Source organism: Meleagris gallopavo, chromosome Z (genome assembly GCF_000146605.3).
Source record: "Meleagris gallopavo isolate NT-WF06-2002-E0010 breed Aviagen turkey brand Nicholas breeding stock chromosome Z, Turkey_5.1, whole genome shotgun sequence".
Classification (NCBI taxonomy): Eukaryota; Metazoa; Chordata; class Aves; order Galliformes; family Phasianidae; genus Meleagris; species Meleagris gallopavo.
In genome coordinates, this window is record NC_015041.2 from 36,098,611 (window position 1) to 36,123,228 (window position 24,618).

At 37.4% G+C, this 24,618-nt stretch overlaps 1 protein-coding gene across 1 annotated transcript; it reads right to left on the minus strand.

Moving 5' to 3' along the window:
- Positions 1-59: 59 nt before the first annotated feature.
- RASEF (RAS and EF-hand domain containing) lies at positions 60-23,375 on the minus strand. Its single transcript, XM_010725778.3, has 15 exons — positions 22,682-23,375; positions 21,904-21,994; positions 19,011-19,106; positions 17,060-17,137; positions 16,463-16,578; positions 15,205-15,273; positions 14,017-14,101; positions 12,975-13,066; positions 8,886-9,117; positions 7,144-7,281; positions 6,853-7,000; positions 5,815-5,896; positions 4,015-4,129; positions 3,022-3,141; positions 60-1,508 (listed from the first exon to the last, which is right to left on the minus strand). Exons 1-15 carry the CDS (start codon positions 22,708-22,710, stop codon positions 1,428-1,430), a joined length of 1,572 nt encoding a protein of 523 aa, XP_010724080.1. The 5' UTR covers positions 22,711-23,375; the 3' UTR covers positions 60-1,427.
- Positions 23,376-24,618: the final 1,243 nt, after the last annotated feature.

Sequence of the window (24,618 nt, forward strand, 5' to 3'; positions counted from 1 at the left end):
TATATATATATAAATCCTCCTTGTATCAATAGAATAAATTCATGAAGTTGGGAGAATTTTAAATTCAGAGCATCATATTATTCAACAAAACAAACAGGAGAAAGGAATCCTACAAAGAAGTAACAGGTTAGTCTGAAAGACTATCTGCCCTAATGATACTTTTAAAAAAAATTTTTTTTTTTGCTTCAAAATAAAACGTTTCTTTCAAAGAATAAGTATTACTAAACTCAAGAAATTGCAAGCAACCATTCCAGACCAAGGCTCTAGGTAATGTCTAGAGCATTTAAGGAACTATGAACCTACCAAAGGAAAAAAAAATTGGAGGTTCTGAAACGAAATGCTGCAACTGCCAAACTGCCATTTTTATCCTTGAGGCAGTTAAACAAATCTATCATGTTTAAATATTAGAGAGAATTTTCCAACTGTGATTAATGTTATGTAACTGTTAAGTAAGCTCTCTAATTTATTAAGTCACAGATTCCTGGAAATGAGTCATTTCAATCAGCAACTAATGTTGACACTAACAGAAAAACAAAACACCTGTGCTCATGTAGCATCTCCAGTTGAGTTGTTTTCTTGGAAATACATGTGTTCTTGAAGACCAAATGTGAAGAAGCAATGATGCTCTCCAAAGAGCCAGTATTTTTATTCAGGCCATGTTTTAACACTGAATAAACAAATACTGGCCAAATGTCATAAAGTTTGATTATTGCATGAGTAAGTAAAAAAAAAAATTAATTAATATAGTCGTAATTGTAGCCTTGAGTTTGATGACTAGAACTGAGAAATCTGAGCTTGAGGATTTCTTACTTCCAGCCTTTCAAAACACTGCAGTACAGAACAGTTTGGAAAAGTTGTAAAAGTGTAATGTTTGATTCACATTCTTCACAGAAACACCATTTTGCTAAATGGATGTAATGCAGAGTTCTGTCTTTTAAATAACTTAGAGAAAGTGACATGACATCAAAGAAAATATGTGAGACTAGAATGATCAGGAACAAAACTGAACATGTATTAATAGATGTGACAGAATTAAGAGTTAATTATATGCATAATTGTAAGTATTAGAAATTGATCTATGTATATGAAAGAATTACGAAAGTAAATCCATGTACCATTAAACATATCATTCATTCACCAAGTTTTAAAACTGTTAGGTCCATAACTAAGTTCTAATTTAAATATCGATAAATAAGACAACTATGTAACATTTGTAAGCAAAACCACTGACTACACTGAGAATAAAACCTGCTTCACACGTCTCTATAGATTCAACATGGCATTCATTTTCTAATTTAATTTGTTGAACTTGATGTTGGGACAATTTTAAATATGTACATGCATGTCTTTGTATGTAAATCTATATATAATGTCTATTTTATAAAATATGTTCAGCTGTGCTTCTTTGAAAATAGAAACATGACTACTTACCGAGCAAGATGAAGAACTGCTTCTACAATATTAGATCCATCTTTAGCACTTGTTTCACAGAATAGAGCATTGTAAGTCTGTGAGCAAAACAGAAAGAGTTGCTAGGACAGGTTACTGAATTCAGCCTGTTATCCACTCATAATCTGCATCATTCCAGTATTCTAGCTCAACCAACAGCTTAACCAGAAACATAATTCCATAATTATCAGCCATGCTCCCTGTCCTGATATAATAAATTGTACAAGCAATTTAGAAGAAGAGAAGATGGCAAAGAATCTAGAGGAGAAGAACTATTTGGAGTGGCTGAGGTCCCTGTGTGTGTTCAGCCCAGAGCAGGGCAGGCTGACAGAAGGCCTGATGGCAGCTCCTCACAGGGAGTGGAGGGCAGCATCGAGCTCTGCTCTCTGTGACAGTGACAGAATCCAAGGGAATGAGATGGAGTTACATCACAAGAAGTTCATATTGGTGTATTTGGTCTGGATGAGATGGAGTTAACCTTCCCCACAGCAGCCCAAATAGCATTGCGCTCTACATTTGTAGCAAGAAGAGTGTTGATATCACATCAATGTTTTATTATTGCTGAACAACACTGGCACAGCATAAAGACTATCTCCAAATGACTCCAAGCAAAACCAGTAGGTTGAGGACAGCTGACCCAAACAAAGTAAAAGGACATGTCATACCATACCATATGTCATATTCGGCAATAAAATGAGGAAAAGGGGGGAAAGAAAGGAGGGCAGGTCAGAGGGGACTTCTCGTTATGAAAAAATGAGTCCTCCCAAAAAACTGCTATGTATATGGAGGCCCTGCTTCCCATGACATAGCCAGAAACTGCTTACTAATGGGAAACACAGAAGAAATGCTCACTCTCCATCTCTGCTTCTGCACGGCTTTTATATGGTTGGTTGTTTTTTTTTTCCTTATTTTCCCTTTAGTTAAATTATCCTTATCTCAACACATAAGCCTTCTTTTTCCATCATATTTTCTCCTTCCCACTTCCTTTAAGAGTCGTTGTGAATTCACCTGTCCATCTGGATGAAACCATAGCAACTGGAAAAGATTCCCATTTACAGTGGTCATGGCACCAATCCTGCCAGAGTTCTAGAAGAATTTGGACAGTGCCCTCAGAAATACGGTTTGAATTTTGGATGATTAGATGTGGAGACAGGAGATGAATTTGATAATCCTTGTAGGACCTTAGAACTTAACATATTATATGATTCAAAGCCAGGTTAAGATTATCATCTGCCTACCAGCATGCTTCATTTCAGTGGCAAAATTCTATTGCCAATTTCTTATTGGAGGTTAAAAAACTTTGTCTCCTGATCCATTCACCTTAGAAACATGAAAGCTGAGAAGAATATCCCAGAAAATAAAAAAGTTCAGCTTAGCTGCACTGAGGCAAAATTTAGCTCAGCAAGCAGCATCAAAATAAAAAAAAAGCTTTCATGAAAATTAATCATGAATCCTAATAACTAGATCTGAACAAGTGACTAGTAAATGACTTTTGTTTACAAGTTATTCACAGAGTTTCCAGATTAAGTTATTAAAACCATTTTATACTGAAAAGATAGCCATTGATCTTACCATAGCCAGCTTTTCTCCATAGCTTAAAGGTACACATTTTTGCCCTTGTTCTGTAAATGCTTGGCGAAGATCTGCTTTGTTTCCTACCATCATAATTGGAATATTCTCATGAGTTGCATCCTGTAAAAAAATTTCTTTTCCTTACTGCTAAAATTCTCAGAATAAAAAAAGTTAACTAGCATCATGTCATAGTGACTTCCTTCCCACAAAAATTCCTATGCACTATCAAAAAACACATAATTTTATATGTTACATAACTGTTCAGAGAGAGTACATATTTCAAGAAGCCAGTTTAAACATCAGCCTGCAGAGATATGCATCCATACTCATAAACTCTGTTACACAACCATGAATTTAATGTTCTAGCAGAAATAGTTACTATCTAAATGCTTTATGATAAAACTACTGTGGGAAGAGTAATCAACTTCTATTTTACTATTAAAAAAAAATGCCTTAAGAAGAGGAATTTTGCTTACGTTTTCCCTCCAATTAAACAACTGTGGCACAATAGAAAAATTCTTTTCATCAAATTCAAATTTGTATTAAAATAAGCAAGTAGTAGCAGATAGAAATACTGAAAATTTCAGCTGGAGAATGGCTAGTTTAAAGAATTTAATATATTGATTTAAAATGTGGGAGCTTCAAGGAATAGACAAGCCATCCACAGGAAGGTATCTGAAATGGGCTCTCATGTTTCTTCCAAAAGGAAGTGAACGGGAACAGTGATGACCTTTCATATTAAAAATGCATTCATTTTAACACTAAATATATCAGAATATACTTTAATAACAATAGAACTTCCATTTAGTTTGCACTTACACAAGAGACTGCAGTTTGGCTAATTCCTGAGTTACACAAGTTTTACCTATTAAACAAAACAATCTAAAAGGTTCTAAAGCAAAGAATAAGATTTCCATCCTTTCTTTCTTCAGACAGTCAGACATTAGAACAACAAAACATAGTTTTAAAGTTGCAGATATTTAAGATACTTACCCCAATCATATCAACCCATTCTCGCACATTAAGAAAGCTTTTTTCACATGTTACATCATATAAGAGTAAGACACCATCTGCTCTTCTGAAGTATGATTTAGCAATACTTCGGAATCTTTTAAGGAAACAAAAAGACTTGTGTAAGGCTAAGGAATTACACTGCAGAGTGTAGCAGAGTGGATTACTCTGCTACATTTGAAAAAAATATGAAGCAATAAACTTCCAGGAAATAACTCCAGGAATTAATTCACCAGTTATAATCGTCTTTTAACATAGCGCAGTCTACTTAGCAACTTTACAACAACTGGGTAATTACATTACACATAAAAATATTCTTCACAAAATTATTATGTGGGAGGAGAATGAATGTGTCTCCAACTTCCTATGTCTCATAAGCACTCTTTTAGGTAAAAGTAAATATACACAGACTAGTACAGAGCCACTGAATAGATAAAACTGATTTGGATTTGTCCTGTTCAGTATCTCACTGATGACCTGGATGAGGGCACTGAGTACGCCCTCAGTAAGTTTGCAGATGACATCAAGTCAGCAGGAAGTGTTGATCTGCCTCAGGCAGGAAGGCCCTAATGAGGGATCTGAACAGGATGGACTGCTGGGCTGAGGACAGCGAAATAAAGCTCAACAAAATCAAGTGCAGGTCTTGCACTTTAGCCACAACAACCCCAGGCTATGCTACAGGCTTGGGGCAGAGTGGCTGGAAGACTATGTAAAGGAAATGGTCCTAGGGGTATTGTTTGATGCTCAGCTGAACATGAGCCAGCAGTGTGCCTAGTTGGTTAAGAAGGTCAATGGCATCCTGGCTTGTATAAGAAAGAACATTACCAGCAAGAGCAGGGAAGTGATCATCCCTCTGAACTCAGCACTGGTGAGGTCACACTTCAAGTACTGTGTTCAGTTTTGGGCCCCTCACTACAGGAAAGGCACTGAGGCCCTGGAGCGTGTTCAAAGAGCAGTGACACCAGAGAAGAGTCTGGAGTACAAGCCTGACGTGGAGCAGCTCAGGGAGATGGGATTATTTAGACTGTAGAAGAGGAGACTCAGGGGTGATCTTATTGCCCTCTACAACTACTTGAAGGGAGGTTATAGTGAGGTGGAAGTTGGCCTCTTCTCCCATGTAACTAGTGATAGGACTAGAGGGAATGGACTCAAGTTACACCAGAGGTGGTTCAGGTGGGATATTAAGAAGTACTTCTTCTCTGAGAGTGGTCAGGCACTCCCAGGTCAGCCCAGGGAGGCAGTGGAGTCACTGACCCAGAAGGTTTCCAAGAAATATTTAGAGGTTGCATTGAGGGACATGGTTTAGTGGAAAATATTGGTGATATGTAGACAGTTGGACTCGATGATCAGAGAGGTCTTTTCCAACCCTGGTGATTCTATGATTCTATGACTTCCAGAATGTTAGATTAAACTTGTAATGAGCCCTACAAGATATCAGTAAAGTAATGGCTCTGCAAGTAAGTGACATAGAATTTTGTGAAAATTCTACATAAAAAAATCAAAGAACTTTATTTACATACTTAGTTATCTACACAATTCCCCTGTGCATTTTTTGAGTTTCTGGGAGAAGAAAGATTTTTCATATACTAAATTCAAGGCAAATCAGGATCAGGAATTTCAAGGAAAATATAAGTAAAAAGTATCTCAAATATAAATTGTCAGAAATGCAGATCTGTAAGAACAAAGACAGCAACAGGATAAAAATCTAGATGAAAAAATCCAAATTTAATTTAGAAAAAAAACGAAACACTAAAATGACTTAAGTTGCAGGCAGTCACCAACCTCTCTTGCCCAGCTGTGTCCCACAGTTGCAGCACTGTAGGTTCTCCATCAACAATTAACCTTTTCATTTGAAAATCAACACCTGAAAAGAAGAATTCATATAGTCTAAGAAAACACATTAACAACCTTAAAAAATCCACAGAAAGTTGAATGTTATGCTGCATATAAGAGGATATAGCAGTTATCTCAAAATACATTGCTTGTACTAGATAGAGAGATCCACTCATATAGCGCTGAACTGCAATAATCCCCTGAATATGGAAATACATATTTAATTTGTCTTTAGAAAAATGTTTAAAGGAATATTAGAACCAGATATTTTCCCCGAAACATTGATACAAACTTAGCATTATGATCAACAAACAAGATCCACCTGAGCTTCATTTTGCAAAACTCTCCTATAGGTGAAAATGTTTTGTAAGAGAGACTTTATTTCAAATCCCAGCAAAGGGAAAAATAAATTATAACAAAAATATAACAAATTCCTAAGTTTGAGCCAATAAAACAAATACATAACTATTACTTGATTGGAAAGCAATATGCACAATAAGCCAGTCAGAAATCTCTCCAACTCCAATGACACTTTGAAGAAATCGAGATAAAGAACAATATGTAGAGAGAACAATATATAAATATATATATAATAAATATATATATAAAGAACAATATAAAAATACAACAAAGGCTATTGTGCAAGACTAAAGAATGAGAAGACCAGATGGCCATAAATACTGTGACAAAGCCTGGACATAAATTCTAAGTTCATTACATTGAAACTCCCTTTATTGGTACTTTGATTTATTCAGCAACAGAATTTGGGCTTAACAAAGAATAACTAGATCAGAGTTTTATCCCATTATCCACTCCAAATACCAGTTACTCAGTTCTACGCTTCAGTGCTCAAATACGGCTCACCATCTGAAGACTGCAAGTATACTCAGAAAACCTAGCAATCATAGGAGGTAATCTTTTCATCCACTACCTTTGCATAACAACAGTAATATTCACTTTAGTATTTAAGAAGAACAACAACAGTACCGAGGGTTGCACTGGTATTGCCTCTAAATTCATTCTTGCAAAGCCTCATAAGGAAACTAGATTTTCCCACTGCTGCATCTCCAGCAAGAACAATCTTGTAAGCCTTCTCTGAACTTGGGTATTTTGGAGTACATTCTGTTGCATCTGACTGAAAAAAAAGGAAAAGAAAAAAAAAAAACCACCTGATTAATCTCATATAAAACTAATTAAAATGCAGTTCATTTTTTGTTTGCTTGTTTTTTTTTTTTGTTTTGTTGTTGTGTTTTGTTTTTTTCCTAGAGAACTGGTTACCTGAGGAGTCAGAGCAGATATGTATTTCCTTGTTGAAGCAACTGAGCTGCTTCGACTTACTGGTCTTGAGGATTTCCAGTCTAATATTGTACTGCTGTTATCAGGACTGTATGCTTCTTCATCCCTGATCTCAGGAACCTGAAAGTATAAGTCAACATGTTCAGTTCAGTGCAAAAATACGCTTTCTGCTTGCAATGATACAGCTAAAACTGATTGAAATCTCTTTTTTTAACGGTTTGGATTTAATAACTGTGCAATTAATCAACTGGATTAATCAACTGTGCAATCCCGGCTGAAACTCTTTGATTTTTCTCTTCTTTGTTGTGAGAATTTAAACACCTTTCTTAAGTCATATACTCTCTAAACCAAATAAATAACACTAATAACCACTTCTACAGCAAGTTCAAAGGATAACTCTAATAGAGGATGTATTTCAGTATTGTTCTACATGTTCCTTTTTGTACTGTGAAAACACTAGCAAATTCTGAATATGAACTTCTTGGTTCTACGAACTTCTTTGGCCTTCTATGATGGAGTGATGGCATTGGTGGACAAAGGAAAGGCAACTGATGTAGACTATCTGAATTTATGCAAGCCCTTTGACACAGTCCTACATCAAGTCCTTGTCTCTAGATTGGAGAGTGATGGATTTGAAGGGTGGACTACTAAGCGGATAAAGAATTGGCTGCATGCTTGTAGGCAGAGTTGTTATCAATTGATGTATATCCAGTTGGAAACTAGTCACAAGCAGCACCCCTCTGGGTCTGTCTTGGGACCAGCACTCTTCAAGATTTTTATCAATGACTTAGACCATGAGATTGTGTATCCTCAGTAATTTTGCTGATGACACTAAGATGAGTGGTGCAGCCAATAAACAGAAAAAGGGGATGCCATTCAGAGGGATGTAGACAGGCTTGAAAAGTGGGACCTCGAGAATCTAATGATGTTCAATAAAGCCAAGTGCTAGAATTGGGGCAATCTTAGATACGAGTACAGAATGGGAGATGAACTCCTTGACAGCAGCCCTGCCAAGAAGGATTTAAGGGTCCTGGTAGATGAAAAATTTAAAATGCACAAGCAGTGTGCACTTTCAGCCTGGGAGGCCAATGGTATCCTGAGCTGCATCAAAAGAAGGGTGGCCAGCCTGGAGAGGGAGGTGATTGTCCACCTCTGTTCTGCCCTTGTGAGGCCCTATCTGGAATACTGTGTCCAGGCCTGGGGCCCCCAGCACAGGAAGAATGTGGAGAGGGTCCAGAGGAAGGCCACGAAGATAATCAGAGGACTGGTGTGCCTCTGCTATGAAAGGCTGCAGGAGCCGGGATTGTTTCACTTGGAGAAAACTCCAGGAAGATCTCATTGAGATTTTTCAGTTCTTGAAAGGAGCTTAGAAACAGGAGGGGAACCAGCTTTTCGCACAGGTATATAGTGACAGGACAGGGGGAAGGAATTTAAACTGAGAAAAGGGAAGTTTAGGTTAGATGTTAGGAAGAAATTCTTCACTTGGAGAAAAGATGTGAGGCACTGGAACAGCCTGCCCAAAAAAGTTCTGGATGACCCTACCCTGGAGGTGTTCAAGGCCTCTCTTGATGAAAAAAAGGCAATAATTTCAAAGCTTATTAAACAAACAAAAAAAAAGCACATATAATCCACATACTCAGTTCTATATGGTCAATCAGCAAAAATCCATCTCATTCTTGCCTCCAACCAAAGGTGCTAGTGAGGCAGTTAAGTCTTGTACTTACGTCTGTATCAGAAGCATCACCGCCATAGCTTTCTTGCATACACTGTGGTCTTTGAAAAATTCTTTGATGCCTGTATTCCACCTCTGAATCATACTCATTTGAATCTCTCAGGGTGGACAAACCACTGTCAAAACAGCTCTCAGGTAAGCTGTCAACTTCACAGTTTATTCTTTGCATGGGGTCACAAAGGGCTAAAGAATCGTAATCTTCATCCACACAAGATGGAGATGACCTAAAAAGCAAGTATTAAATAAAAACAACAGAACAAATAAATTTTCTTTCACAATTGTTTTGGTTTTGCTTTGTTTTTTTTTCCAACAAAATCTATACCATTCTAGAATGTTGAATACCTATAAATGCTAACCATAACATTTAACACATACGGTACTACCTTATTTTGCGTTTATAAATTTTTTAAAAAACATAGTTCTTGGGTACCCAGATTACAAACTTAATGCATAAATCTCTGTAGTAATGTTTGTTAATTTATATGGCAAAAAAAATCAGTTTCGCTCTGTCCTATGAGAATAGATGTGAAGTACTTCCCTGCTAGAAAAGACAATATCAGTAAAAGTCTATAAAAATTTCTGCCAGAGAGGCTGGGTCCTTCCAGTGCATGCCACAGAAGAGCCAAAATATATGGTTTTTAGGGACTTCATTGTACCATGCAATAACATGTAGAACTGTCTAATTTTCATCTTTGCAGGCTACTGAATAATGAAAGGAACAAGTGCTATCTTTGTTGTGGAATATCACAGTATTCATGCTCTTTGTATTCCCATATCTGCTAGCCTATAGCAAATCAGTGAAATACAAATGAAGGTCTCATGCTATAAAAAGTCAAGCTTGTTAGGCATTCACTAAATAAAAGCCTTTATTAGTGAATTTTCAGCCTTCCTGAAGCAGGGATTCATTACTAGGAACTTCATATGCACTTCAAGCAAGTTAGATTTATGTGCATTGCACAGCTGAAGAAGAAAAAAGGTAATTACTAATGTAAATTGCTTATAACATGTTTGAATACAAATCGATATTTCAAAATGATAATCTGCTATCAGGTGACAAACTAATGAAAACTAGCAGATTTTGAGACATATTTCTTTTTGTCTTTTGACACTACTAAATCATTTCTAATAACATGCCTAATCATGCCTATTAAGTTTTATTCCTACCACATAAACTCTCTTCTAAAGTACTTGGAAGGACACCACTAAACTAAGTGAAAGGTCTTGAAGAAGGATGAGAATGGGGGCTGGGAAAGAAGGGGTTCTAGAGAGCAGCAGGGGCCCAGGGGCTCTCTGGTGAATGGTGACTCTTCAACGTTGAGATGGAATTTGAGAACGCCTGCTGCGCCGCCAATGGATATAGCAACGTCTTCAGACAAGCATAATGCTATAGTGCTTGCCCGGGCCTGATAGAGGTGGATCTATCGGTTCATCCTCTGGAGGTAGGTCCACCTCTATGGGCTTAACATCACTTTCTGGTGAGTCTACTTCCCTTGGTTCGGGCTCGCTGCAGCTCTCTAGAAGCCGAAGTTCCCACAGTGGGAGGGAAGGGTCAATCTAAGAAGCTCCTAGTCTCAAGCCTGTGCTTCCTGACCACAAGTTTGTCAGCAAGTGGTGTTCTGTTGTCAGGATCCCTGTATTTCTAGCAATTGGCAGGCCATGGCAATGCCACCTCTCCCATGAGAACCAGAACTTGGCTGTATTGGGCGAAGGGAGGCTATGGCCTAAGAGTTGCCCTGCTTGTCACCAATGGGATTCTGCAGGGCTCCATTTTAAGGGCATTTCTCTTTAATGTTTTCACTGTTGATTCCAATAAGGATATGGAAGCTGTTCTAAGTAAATTTGTGGATGATGCTAAGCTGGTAGGAGCGTTGACTCCCTTTAGGGGTTGAAAGGCCTTACAGGAAGATCTGGACAAATTTGAGGGTGGTCACCCTTGGCATGAGAAAGAACAAGTGTCAGGTTCTGTATCCGGAATGAGGCAGCCTTGGCTCTACGTGCGGACTGTGGGGTGAGGGGCTGGAGAACAGCCCTGCAAAAAGGGATTATTGTCTCCTGGTTGGTGGCAACTTGAATGTGAGCCAACAGTGCGCCCTAGTAGTCAGAAGAGCCAACTGCATCCTGCAGTACATCAGGACCAACATTGTCGAGTGAGGGAAGTGGTTGTCCCACTCTGCTGTATAGCTCACCTCCAGCATTGGGTGCAGCTTTGGGTGCCACAACATAAGATGCTATTAGAGACGGTCCAAAGGAGGGCCACAGAAATGGGGAAAGGTCTGATGGCACACTGTGTGAGGAGCTATGTACTTTGGTTGTCCAGAAAGGGGGGAAATTCCTATTCCATATTGGTTTATTTAAGTTAGCATCATATTATTTGGACTAGATTATCACCAGAGGCCCTTTCTAACCCCTACAATTCTGTGATTCCATCATTCTGAGCAGCTGAGGTCTCTGGGTGTGTTCAGCCCAGATCAGGGCAGGCTGAGGGGCAGCCTGATGGTGGTTGCAGCTCCTCACAGGGAGCAGAAGGGCAGCTCTGTGTGACAGTGACAGGGCCTGAAGGAACAGCATGTAACTATGCCAGGGGAGGGGCAGCTGCGGGTTAGGAACAGGTTCTGCACCACAAGGAAGCAGGCATGGAACAGCCTGCCCAGGGCAATGGGCACGGACCCGAGCTGAAAGATCATTGGTGTCTGAATGGTCCTCTATGGAGCTTGGGGTTGGAACTGATGATTCTTGTGGGTCCCTTCCAAGTTGGGATATTCTATGATTGTATATTCTAAATATCCAGAGAGATTTTAGTTAATTTTTCCCCAACATCAGAAAATTATTCAGTCTAATATACAACTTTGATATGATCGCATCTCTCAAAATTTCTCAATAGAGGGAAACAGGTATTATCTGCATATAGCAGAAGAAATCAGTTTGTTACAAGCAAAATTTTATAGCCTGCAACCACACCAGATAGTAGAATACATTTCTGAACAAATGTGGATACTATTAGAGCAAAGCAGAAGCCAACTTAATCCCTACTAAAGATTTTTTTCTCAGTGGAAAAATATAATATCAATGTAGGGTTTGAAGTAACACAAAAAGAATAAGGTAAAAGAATTTATGAATTGAATATGGACACAAATTCTTAATGGCATTTCCAGTTATTTCAAATAACAAAAATGAAATAAAAATTTCACAAAATAGCATTATCTAAAGCACTCAAAGTTGAATCCAGAGCTTTGCGATATCAGTGAGAGCTTCTGCAAGACCTGAACATGATCTCATCAAAAGGCAACAAAGCTGATGAAGGGCTTGGAGAATATGCCCTACGAGGTGCGACTGAAGGAACTGGGGCTAAAAGGAGGCTGAGGGGAGACCCTCTTGCTCTCTTCAAATACCTAAAAGGTGATTGCAGTGAGAGCACGGTTGGTCTCCTCTCACTGGTGGCAGGTGACAGGACAAAGGGAAAAGGCCTCATGTTGCATCAGGGGAGGTTTAGTTTGGATATCAGGAAGAACTTCTTTACAGAAAGGGTTGTTAAGCACTGAAAGAGGCTCCCCAGGAAGGTAGTTGATCCACTCCTGGATGTCTTTTAAAATTGTCTGGATGTGGTGCTCAGGGACATGATTTAGGTAGATGATTTGTTAGAGGTAGGGTAGTTTGGTTAGGCTGCGGTTAGACTTGATGATCTTGATGGTCTTTTCCAACCTTAGCGATTCTATGATTCTATGATTCAAGGACTTTCATTCAGTAGGTGTGAACCCACAGGTGCTCTGACCAGTAACAATATTTGTTATATAGGTAATGGAGGAAGGAGAGGACATTTAGACTTAAACTAAAAACATCAAGAGGTTGTCTGAATTCTCCATTCACCATTCACCATTACCACTAAATAAATTTTTTCTGAACTTCCTGATGTCATTGAAAACATTGCTGTTGAATTCACCATACTATGGATCTTATGCTATTGCTACATATTTCTTCTAAATCAGGAAGAATTATTTTCTCTTTTATTTGACAATATTTGATCTTCTAAGACATCTGTGATGACCTAGTCTTTTTAAAGTTAATAGAAGCAAATCTGGCTTACCTGTCATAACGCAGGTTCAGAGGAGACTGTCCACCACTACATTTGGGACTGCTTCTAGAAACAGTACTTCCTGGTGAGGTATTTGCTAACCGCTGCAATAGATAAATAATAAATGCACAATAAGTTTGATGAACATAATATAAGCATCAACTTCATCATGATTAAAGTGTTTATCAACAAAATGACTACTGTGTATTTTCGTGTATATCCAACCACTTATTTTTAAATAAGCTTAATTCTTTAAATAGGATTAGATGTCCAAAGGCTACTACGTACCCCATTTAGGTTCCATTGTTGCCTTAATGCTGGACTTGCTGGCCGCATTCAACCATTAGATATATATAAAAGGAATTTCCAAAAGGATTATTACATTGATTATGTCACTAGCTGAGACAGAATTTGTTTTCCTTGTGTATGCTTTGGGGCATGTCAGAAGAAAATTCTATCTTCAATCTTTCTGTCCAGTATTGTTACTGTAGGACCATTATTCTCTCTAAATTATTTTTCAACAGTTATTTGCACTTCCAGTGATGCAGGAGTTTGCCAATTAATAGTTTTAAAGTTTAGAAAGCTTTCTAATACTGATTTCTAATAATTTCTAATAGTTCCAAAAAGGCCCAAAAAATCCAAAAAAGCCCAAAAGGTCTGAGAAAGGTCCCCATTATCAACAGTCTCTGTTAGTTGTTAGCCCACTGAGTTGCCTGGACAGAAGCTGAAGTTAGGTTCAGATCAATTACAAAGAAGTAGTTTTCTAGAAATGTATGTTTTCAGTGCTAAAGAGCTCCCATATAGACAATTCAGACACATTTCCTTTGCTGTGAAAGAAACTGCTAACTTGTTCATCTCATCAGATACATTTGGCTACAAATTCATTATTTTCCAAAGCACCTAAAACTTTGCTGGAGCAAAAGCTGTGTTGTTGCACCTTAAAATCTACTGAAATCCAACCATACAAATGTAATCCCATAGAAAGACCACTGAATACAGCTCAGTTTGCTTAGTATAGCTACTCCTAATGCCTAGCAAAATTAGAATTACATACCAATGATCTGTTGAACTTGCTGAAACTGTTTTCAAGTGCAGTCCTTAAACCATCATTGCTGTCATGTAGTTTTCTATTAGCCGATCTAACAAGGAAATATAGTTTAACTTATAAAACTATAACAAATTAAACTTAAAAACTATACAACATAAGCAAATAAAATTTAAAAAAAAAAATGCATTTTAACAGAAAATGTTTTATTCTGCTGTAGATGAATACTAAGGATTAATGTGGGATAAGAAATTTTGCTTAAACAGATGACTGAATGTAAAAAAAAAAGTGCCGTAAAGTCTTCCCAAGTCTTTCTGTAACATGCAGGGCAGAAAAAATAGATATGGTTTTAGAAGGCATGAACAGTACACGAATAGGCTATCAAAAATTGGAGTGTATAGTAGTTGCCTGGCGCACAACTATGTTAGGCTAAAAGGAAAAATCAGAAAGGCAACTAATACCATTCCAAAAGTATTTGTAGAAGTGGAATCTCATACATCTTTTTTTTTGTCTGAAGAAATGAGAAGCTTAAATAAAAACATTTGAGAGAAACACAACTCAGATGGGAGACAGCCTAGCTCTGTGGTGTTGGAGTCTGCTGTCTGGGCAGCAAAGGGCTCAGCCATCGGCAGCAGCAGTGGACAGAGCTGACCTCAGCAGGTGCTCCGTCCCAAGCAGTGGGTTTGTCAGTGCTAATGATCCATCCCCATTGCACCAATGTATTTTTCATCTTTTATTGGGAATATGCATTCTAAATGACTCCTAGCAATTTGCCCATATTTTTCCAAGTCATTTCAATGGCTGTATTTCTTGCTTCATCCACAATAAAAGGAAACCACAGCTTTCCATTGCAGTCACACTGGTGTGCCAACACAGCTGAGACAAGCACCATTTTCTACTAATCCAAGGCCTATTGGTGATAGGTGGGCAGATGGACTAGATGATCTTGGAGGTCTTTTCCAACCTTGGTGTTTCTATGATTCTCTGATTCTATCAGTCTCAAGTAAAGAGAATGCAAATGTAAGATGAAATTATATAGATCAGCAGACTACCTTCCGTGAGAACTGAAGCCATTTTAGTACTCGATAATTTTTCCCAAATCTCATCCCAGTCTTTTGCATAACTATAGAAATGTTTACCTGTGCCTATGTAGAGATTATGTTTGTTAAAAGTACATCGGAACAGCTAAGAACTTACTGAAGGATTTCAATTTGTCTTTCCAGATTATCTCTGTCTTCAGTATACTCCCGAATCATTTCTAGGTCTCTACAAAATAAATAAATAAATAAATAAATAAATAAATAAATAAATAATAAAGTTACATTTCATAGAAGATTTTTTTTTTCAATTTATTTGGTGTTAGACACAATAGACTTTTTCAAAGTATTTCTGAATTAAATTTTTCAGTGTATAGATCTCTGCTTTCTAGAATGCAGTAAAAGCATTTTTACATAAAATAAAATCATTTTCTAACTTCATTGAACGTTGCCAATACATCTCAACAAAAACTGTTGATGAAAAGTAAAGGTGAGGGGTGCAGCGTGGAGTTATTGGGTTGAGTTGGGCTGGACAGATAGGTCTTGGGCATCCCATGGGCCCACAAGATGAGGGGCAGCATCCCAAGTTCAGCAAGCTAAGAGTCAGCTGCTTCTGCCTTGTCACAGCATGCCTTGGTTCAAGAGGATGTCATGGTTTCAGCTGAGATGGAGACCTGTGAGATGATTTCACACTAAAAGAGGGGAGATTTAGAATGGGTGTAAGAAAAGTTTGTTATAATAATGGTGGTGAAGCACTGGAACAGGTTGCCCAGAGATGTAGTGGATGCCCCATCCCCTGAAGACTTCAAGGTAAGGCTGGATGGGGCTCTTAGCAGCCTGATCTAGCTGTGGGTGTCCCTGTTTAGTGCAAGGGAGTTAGACTAGATGGCCTCTAAAGGTCCTTTTAAACTCAAACAGTTCTGTGATTCTATGATCAGTGAAATAATCACATTAAAGGATACAATGCCTCTTGAAATACCTTTTATGTTATATGAAGACAATAGCTTAGTAACATTGTCATAAAGACTCTTCTAAATCAACCTGAATGTCTAGAAGCAGCACTTATTTGTTCTAGATGAACTAGCTGAGATGGATGTGGACAGCTTCCCAAACTACTTTTGCTAATATTAGTAGAGATACTCTTCAGGCTGAAAATCATGGAGGAAAAAACTTGTACTCCTAACTGAAGTCCCCATTAGATTTCCTTGAACAATTGTGAGTGTTTGCATTACGTCTAGACCTAGTTCTTTCAGATATTTGACAAGACAATGAACAGTAGTCATGGTAGAATTTATATGGTGTCAAATATTCACCTGCCTATGGCAAATTTAGAGAGTAAGTTACTGGCATAATACACTATAACTACATGAAACAAAAGATTCTTTTCCTGGTGAAGGTAATCAAGTAAAAGCACTTACCTTTCTGTGTTTAAAGTCTGATCTGCATATTCACTTTTCAAGCTATCTAACTCACTCTGGAGAAAAGCAATATTTGTTTGTGCTTCTAAGAGGTCTTTCTTAAGTTTCTGATTTTCCTGTATAAAAGAAAGATATTAAATATTAGCCGTCACAATCATCTCCATAAAATGCTGGCATATTGTGACACTTAAATAAAAACCAACATAATACATAAAAATGAAACACTAGGAAAGCTCAGCAGAGGTGGGAAAAGAGAATTAAACATCAGAGAATTCAGTGAACCAGTAGGCAAGATTCACTGAAATTTGACTTTTGGACTTCGCAGTCCCACAAAAATGGGATTGTACCATTCTAAGCCATTTTTAAATGTGATACCTAGAATGTGCATAAACATTACATAGAACTGTTTTTTCGTTAGAGATCCTCATATAGCTATCAATAACTTTAGAAGTTTATCTCTTTTCTTATTTGTTAAATTATGCATTTAACTTAAATTTAATTATTTATTAAATAATATTAAATATGAAAAAAAAATCTGTATTGAAAGAAGAATAAAACTGAAGCTAAATTAATGTATTAATGATAAACACTTCTTACCAGCAACATATCATGTATTCTCTTTTTCAGTTCAATCACATCTTCCCTGCTATTTATGTTTTTGGATTGCTCCTCAACCTACAAGGATTGTAAAATCACCCAATTAACATACATACTTGATTACTGTCATTTAAAATACATAAAACGTAATTAAAATCATATCAAATAACTCCAAGAATGTGTTACAGGTAGTAAAGATTTAAAAGTCAACAGTATTCCCAGCTTTATGAGTAGGGTGCATTATTCTGAAAACTTCTGGTCTTCTGTATGATTTTTTACATTAATGCATTACAAATATTTAATTTCTACTTTGCACTCTGGAATTAGCTACAGGTATTGAATGTGTACAATTTGGAACGCAAAACCCAGCAATTGAGAAGTCTGTAACAAGTGTATCCCCACTAACATAAATATATAAGTATATATTACTTCATGTACTGTCAATTCTGTATAGTGTATTTATTAAAATCTTTCATGTTTCTCATGAGAAATTTCCATTTCTATCAGTGCTCTTTTAAGTTCAATTCAATGTGAAAAAATAAAAATAAATCCTCAACGGTTGCAAAAATTCTGGTCAAATTTATATTCATATCTAAGATGTCAATTTACCTTTCAATTGCGCTTTGAATTAATAAGATTGGAATTAGATTTAGACTAGTAATAACTAATTCCAATAGTAATTTCTGTTTAAAATTAGAGCTCAAAATTATCTCAACCATAAGAACTGAAAGAAATGTGCTCACTGACAAAAACACTGTATTAGATCAATATACTGCATTTGTATTGCCAACTTCATCTACCAGAGAATCACAGAATGGCCTGGGTTGGAAGGGACAATCAAACTCCAGCACCCCTGCTACAGCCAGGGCCACCAACTTCCACATTTAATACTAGACCAAGCAGCCCAGGGCCCCATCCAGTGTGGTCTTGAACACTTCCAGGGGCGGGGCATCCACAACCTCTCTGGGAAGCCTGTTCCAGCACCTTACCATAGTACTCACAGTAAATATTCTCCTGACATCCAACATAAATCTTCCCTCCTTCAACTTAAAACCATTTCCCCCTGTCCTTCCATTATCTACCCTTTCAAAGAGTTGACTCCCCTCTTGTTTATAGGCTCTCTTTAGGTACTGAAAGGCTGCAATGAGGTCACCCTGCAGCCTTCTCTTCTCCAGGCTGAACAAGCCCAGCTCCCTCAGCCTGTCTTCATAGGGGAGGTGCTCCAGTCCCCTGATCACCTTTGTGGCTCTCCTCTGGACCCTCTCCAAGAGCTCCCTGTCCTTCTTGTATTTGGGGCTCCAGACCTGGACATAGTACTCTAGATGAGACCCCACAAGAGCAGAGTAGAGAGGGACAATCACCTCCTGGGCCCTGCTGGCCATCCCTCTTCTGATGGAGCCCAGGATATCATTTGCTTTCCAAGCTGTAAGAGCACACTGATGACTCATGTTCAGTTTTTCATCCATCAGGACCCTCAGGTCCTTCTCTCCAGGACTACTCTCAAGGACTGCTCCTCCCAGTCTATATATGCCGAGGATTCCTCCAGCCCAAGTGTAAAACCTTGCATTTTGCTGTGTTGAACCTCATTAGATTCAGGCCCACCTTTCAAGTCTGTTTCTAATTCTATTAAATACAATCAGGGGCAATATATTAAATGTTTCTAACGTATCACATACAAGACTAGTTAACTTCAGTAGAAATATCTTGATGGATTATTTAGTAAGAGAATTTGGCTATCAGGTCTCTTCACTATGTATTTCAGTAGATTATACAAAATGTATACAACAGCACAGAACTACAACATAAATCAAAAAAACATATTTTTAGTTGCAATTTATCTAGGCACATAAACTTAGAGGACTACATTTTGCATATCCATCTTGGAGAAGGCCCTTCATAAGGTAAGAATCTCTTACACTAAAAATTCAAGTCATGAGTTCAAGCCACTTACCTTTCTAAGTTTTTTTATAGTCACCTGAAGATCTCCAACTTCAGTATCATACTGGCGCTTCAGCTCATTTAGTGCTTCTTCAGCTTTTCGTTTCTCCTATAATATTTCTTTTTTTATTAAATGTTCAGAGAAGTTTCAAATGTTTCTTAAAAGATGCATCTACCAACTTAAAGCCAAACTGGTTTTTCCCAGTAGATTAATGCGCATAATTTTGTCTGCACACTAAGTCAATCACCCTTTCCTTAGATCCACAGGCACTGGTTCTAATATTGCAGTCCACTTATAAAATACTTAGAGAAACAAAACATTGAGGTAAAAGCAAAGATATGGGTTCAGCCTTGAATTCAGTGTTTGCTTTCATATCAGTGTCCTGCACTTAACCATTTTAAACGTCTTAAACAAACCCGAAAGAAAAATGTTCAGTTTTCATTTTCACACTTATGTAGGTGTGTATTATATATACAGATGTCTGTACAGAAAGACATGCAGGTCAGAGCATTGCACCCTTATTTTCAAAGCGGTCTTTTGTGGTGTGGGATACAACATGCTAGTAACAGCACTACTGTGCAACCATTAGTTAGTTACTCATTTTCTTCAATTTTTTTTTGCTTGCAAGCATTTCACTATTACAGGCCCATGTTTGGTGAAAGATATGATGATGGCAGCATTCTTAGTTGTGAGAGTTTCACACAGCAGTTGATCTTAAACCAGCTGCACTATTGGGGAAATCATTTTAATTCAAAGAGACATGGAACTGGGACAAAGAAGACTTTGGGACTGATAGGAAAAGCATGCACCCAGCTCTGCCTAGCACTCCTGGGTGCAGAGGTGTATAGTTCACAGGTCAGGGGGACAGATGGCAGCAGCAGGACGTGCTAAGAGACTGGCAGGCTATGCTTCCAAACAAGAGATGGCAAGTGTGGACTTTGTTCGGAATGCAGTCAGATGCTGACATCCGTGTGTTAAAATGATTATCAGTCAAAGTAATCAGCTTAAGCTAGATTCTCTGACTGCTGGTCCCTGTACCAGACTTTTATGTATTGTTGGTAACTATTTGCTTCCCTGAAGAAATAAAACAGGGGATAGGCTCATGCCGAAGATACCATCACACAGAGGCAGGTGTCACCGTGGCGTGAGATCACTCTAGCAAACAATGGTCATGAGTACAGGCTGTAAGATTAACGGCTGAGCACAATCCCACAAAGTAAATATCTTACATTTACTCTCAGGGCGTTTTAGGAGGTGGAGTACGAGGAGCTATGAGCTACAGAAAATGTACATGAGTGAAAATGAGAAAAGCACTGTGGGAAACAAGTCACAGCCCATCTTTGATATCTGGGTGTGAAAACTCCATCCCAGTTCAGTGACAATCTGAAAACTAACACTGATAAAATCTGCTGCCCTACCATTTCTTTACGCTTCAATCCAAAGACTAGATCTAGCTTAATCACTGCAAACTACAAGGCATTTTATTGAATCATGAGGGTTCTTTTTAGAATCTAAAGCATAAACTATGTACAGATAATAGATAGCAGGTTTTATGTAAGGATCACACCTAATTGCAGATGTTCTCAAACTCAACAAATGCACACATCCAGGTCATCCTTTTACAGTAGGGAATAAGATTTACAGTGCGTTTTCCAGTGATTAACCACTTCATGCAGAACAGAAATTTTCCAAAGCATATGCCTATGTTTTCTAATAAAAATGCATATTCTCCATAGTAAGTTTTTCTGTTCTGAAAGTTTCATTGTAATTAGTTAAATATACATATGCTATTTTGCTGGGATGGGATCTTTTTTATGCTTTGTATTTTGTTACTAGGAAAACAACAGACTTTGACAGGAGGAATGTTTCCTCTTGTACAGAAAAAAAACATTTGAAGCAAATCTGTCAGAATTCCATTTTCTTTCACAGCTCAATTGCTAAGAGATATTTAAGTTCGCCCCATTGGGCTGCACTTCATTGCTTCCTATTTTGCAAATGCTTTTGTGAAAGAACACATACCAAATATGTAAAGGTTCAGTAGATAGTTTTTGCTACCAAACTAATGATCATGGCTAGAATACACATTTTAACTAGTGAACTTCTTTCATCCAGATTAGAATATTTTGCATGAACTGTTGCTCGTACACTTACTACAAAGCTAGGTAGTATATCACATAAATTTAGGAACACTTCGACAGGAAGCAGGCAAGACAGGCAGAGCAATTATCTTATACTGCTTTCTGCTTAGAATTAGACAGACACTTGTGGTTCTACTCAAGTTTTCAATATGAGAGGGGAAAAGGATTCTTGTACTTTGCATGAAGACTGCAAGTGAGCTGAAACAACACCTAAAAACTGAGCACGCTGAAACAAGTGAACTCCCCATCAACTGAGAGGTCCAGGCCCTCACACTCCATTATCACAAACACTCTCTCTCCTCTAGAATTCTCCAAACCACAACTGCAGGATCAGAATGAATCAGCAGGGGAAAGAAAGATTATTCCTTCAGTCAGATGAAAAAATGAGGAATAAATGATATGAGCATTAATTACTTAAATTCTTCCATTATTAGAAGCAGATTCCATCATTTTCTGGTGGAATGTTACTTTTTTTTTTTCTAATCATTTACCAAAACTGTTCTCAGGAATAAACTCCTTTGCATGAAAATTTTCTTACAAAAGAGGTTAGTTTCTTTTCATGCTTTATTTCTGAGCAGTCATTCCCCTTTGGGTAAGCATTATGAGAATATATTTCCCACTTCATGGCTAGTTTCTTTTCGTCCAGGCCCTGTTTACAGTGTCTTTAGGTTACTCTACCAGCATCAAAGACTCACCTGGCCATTAATCCTATACAAACCCACAGAGAGCTTGGTCACTATGAAATTGTGCAAACAAAAAATACTCACTTCCTTTTTAACTTTTTGCTCAGCAGCCTGTATCCGTTGTTCCATCTCTTCTTCCAGCTCACTGAGCTGAACTGCTGCTTTATCCTGAACTCTAAAATTCAAAAGTAAATATTGTTTTAGAAATTGCCCTGTTCCTGACAGAAAATTGTGTGAAATATGTTTGCTGAAATGGATAAGATAGACAAACATACGAAAGACATTTAACAATGAAAACAATTTTAAACAATGTTTAACAATGACCAGACCTTGAAACTGATGTGGTTGGGAACAAAAATCACAAATCAATTTGAAAATACATGCAAATTAGATTGTAAATTATAGCTGATAGCAGATGATTACTGTGAAAGATATCTCATTGAAAATTAAATTACAAAAATAAAAGGCCCCTCTGGTTATCCTATGGTAGGCTGTAAGACAACAACAACAGCAACTTGCACCATCTATCCTGTCCTGAGCTAATCTCCTTGTAGCTGTAAAAGAAAAACTATGTTTTTTAAAATAAAATTGGAATGGGAGTGGATGCTAAACCAGAAAGTTACAGATGTGAAGAGTAGTCAAAATGCTTAAGGCATTAGATGTAAGAACAAAGCCAGGACCTACCCAAAACATGAACAGGGAATACTCACATAAATGTGTGTGCATGTAAACAACTTCTGATCTCTGTTTATGGAAATTCTGTTTGGCATATTTGGGCACTAACGAACAGCAGTTTAATCCAGCAAGATAGAATAAACAGAAAAGTAACTGCGTAAATGAACTAGAAGCAAACTCAAAATACCTTTTTACAGCAATGGCCAAGGTTTCCATCTCTGTGCTTTGAAGTTTGATCTCTCGGATGAAGTTCTTAATGACATGCTCATACGGCTGGATTAATCTTGGTTCCACTATGTGTATGTTCTGATACAGAACACTGACTTGCTCCTGTCTAAAAAGATAGATAGTTTCTTAACATACTTACTTTGAACAATGCTCTGTAGAGGTTTGAAAAATGCTATAAACTGAAGTGTACCTCTTTATTGCCTATTTTTTAAATTTAATAAGTATAGACTTTGAATATAAAACAAAGATACATCTGAATTCTTCTAAATGATTTTTACTCCTTCTATTTCTTTAACATAGCTACTGCAGAAAAACTTTTTTTAGCTTAAGTAATTTTTTTTTACTTATATTTGTGATACACTGAAGAGTATGCCACTGGAGCAAACCATAATGTAAATCAAGATTGTTGGTGGCTATAATGATAAACTACACACTGTGGAGAGCTTTATGTTATAAGAAACTGAATTAAAAAAAAAATGAAAGGGGATAAGAATACCAACTACCTAAGTGAAAAAAAAAGAAAAAAGACAGTGACATCACTACAGGGAGTAAAATGAACAGAGAAAAACAACCCCACAATAATGTGGAAATAAATAAGCATGACCTGCAAAACTGGACGCTAAGAAATACTACTTTTCCAAAAGAGTGGTCAAGTGCTTGAACAGGCTGACCAGGGAGGTGGTGCAGTCACTGACCCTGGAGGTGTTTAAGGAATGTTTAGATGTTGAGGAATACGGTTTAGTGAGAACTGTTGATGATAGGTGAATGGTTGTACTGAATGATCTTGTAGGTCTTTTCCAACATCAGCGATACTATGATTCTACGAACTCACCTGACAGATGTAAAAGCTACCCATGGAAGCTTGAAAGAAAATACAGCTACTCACATAAAGCTCAGTGCTCCATTAGCTACTGGATGTTCTTCACAATTCTTGTATGAATAACCTGATGGGAGTTGTAGCAGAACAGAGAAAATAGCTCTCTCATTTAAAACAAATTATTTTGGTCCTGTCTACAAGTTTATTAATGACAACCTTGTTTTACATCACAAAAAAAAATTATTTTCGGTAAAAAGTTAATTCCATGTATGACTCATGTGTAGAAGACTCATCACAGTAGGGAAAAAGAAAAAAGTCCTTGTAGATCCTTGAGTAATTAAAAGCTGTCTTGAAATTTATACTGCTTCTTAAAGGCTGCTCCAATGCAAGAATAAAATATTCTGATTCCTATTTGATCAGGACTCATTTCAAGTGAGTGTATACAGTTTTAATTGTCAATTACAATTTGATTGTTGACAAGATTGAGAGATAAATAATAGCATAAGCACCAAAATACTGTAACATATATTATTAGATAAACAGCTCAGATTTCTGGTCACAAAACAGTATACCATATCACAGCTTGCATTACGTGGCACTTCCATAAGGCAATTTCTAAGAGAAACTTCTACAACAGAATTTAGTAATCCCAAGGACAAGCAAAGCTGGCTGCCATGCAGACAATATACTAAAACATGAGCAAGTATTCAAGAGTTTACAGACAAAACAAAGTGGGAATAAAAGCAAAAAGAGAGCAGATCTACAAATGTGCAGGAAGCAGATCTGTAATGAGGAAACCACAGCATACCAGATGCAGAAAGGCAAACAAAAACAATGTTTTGCAATTACTGATCCCACTTTTTATTGTTATGGGAAAGCTTAACCTTTGATTTAAAGATATTCCTTGTTAGACAGCTAACATTTTCCTATCTTCCATAAAGGTAGTGATGATTAACCCATTAACTACAACCATGATATCAACAATCACTGTGATTTCACACTTGAAGCACTTTTACAGTTCAGATTACCAGCATTCCAGAACTTTGTATATTCTATATGATTTTCCCACTGAAAGTAAC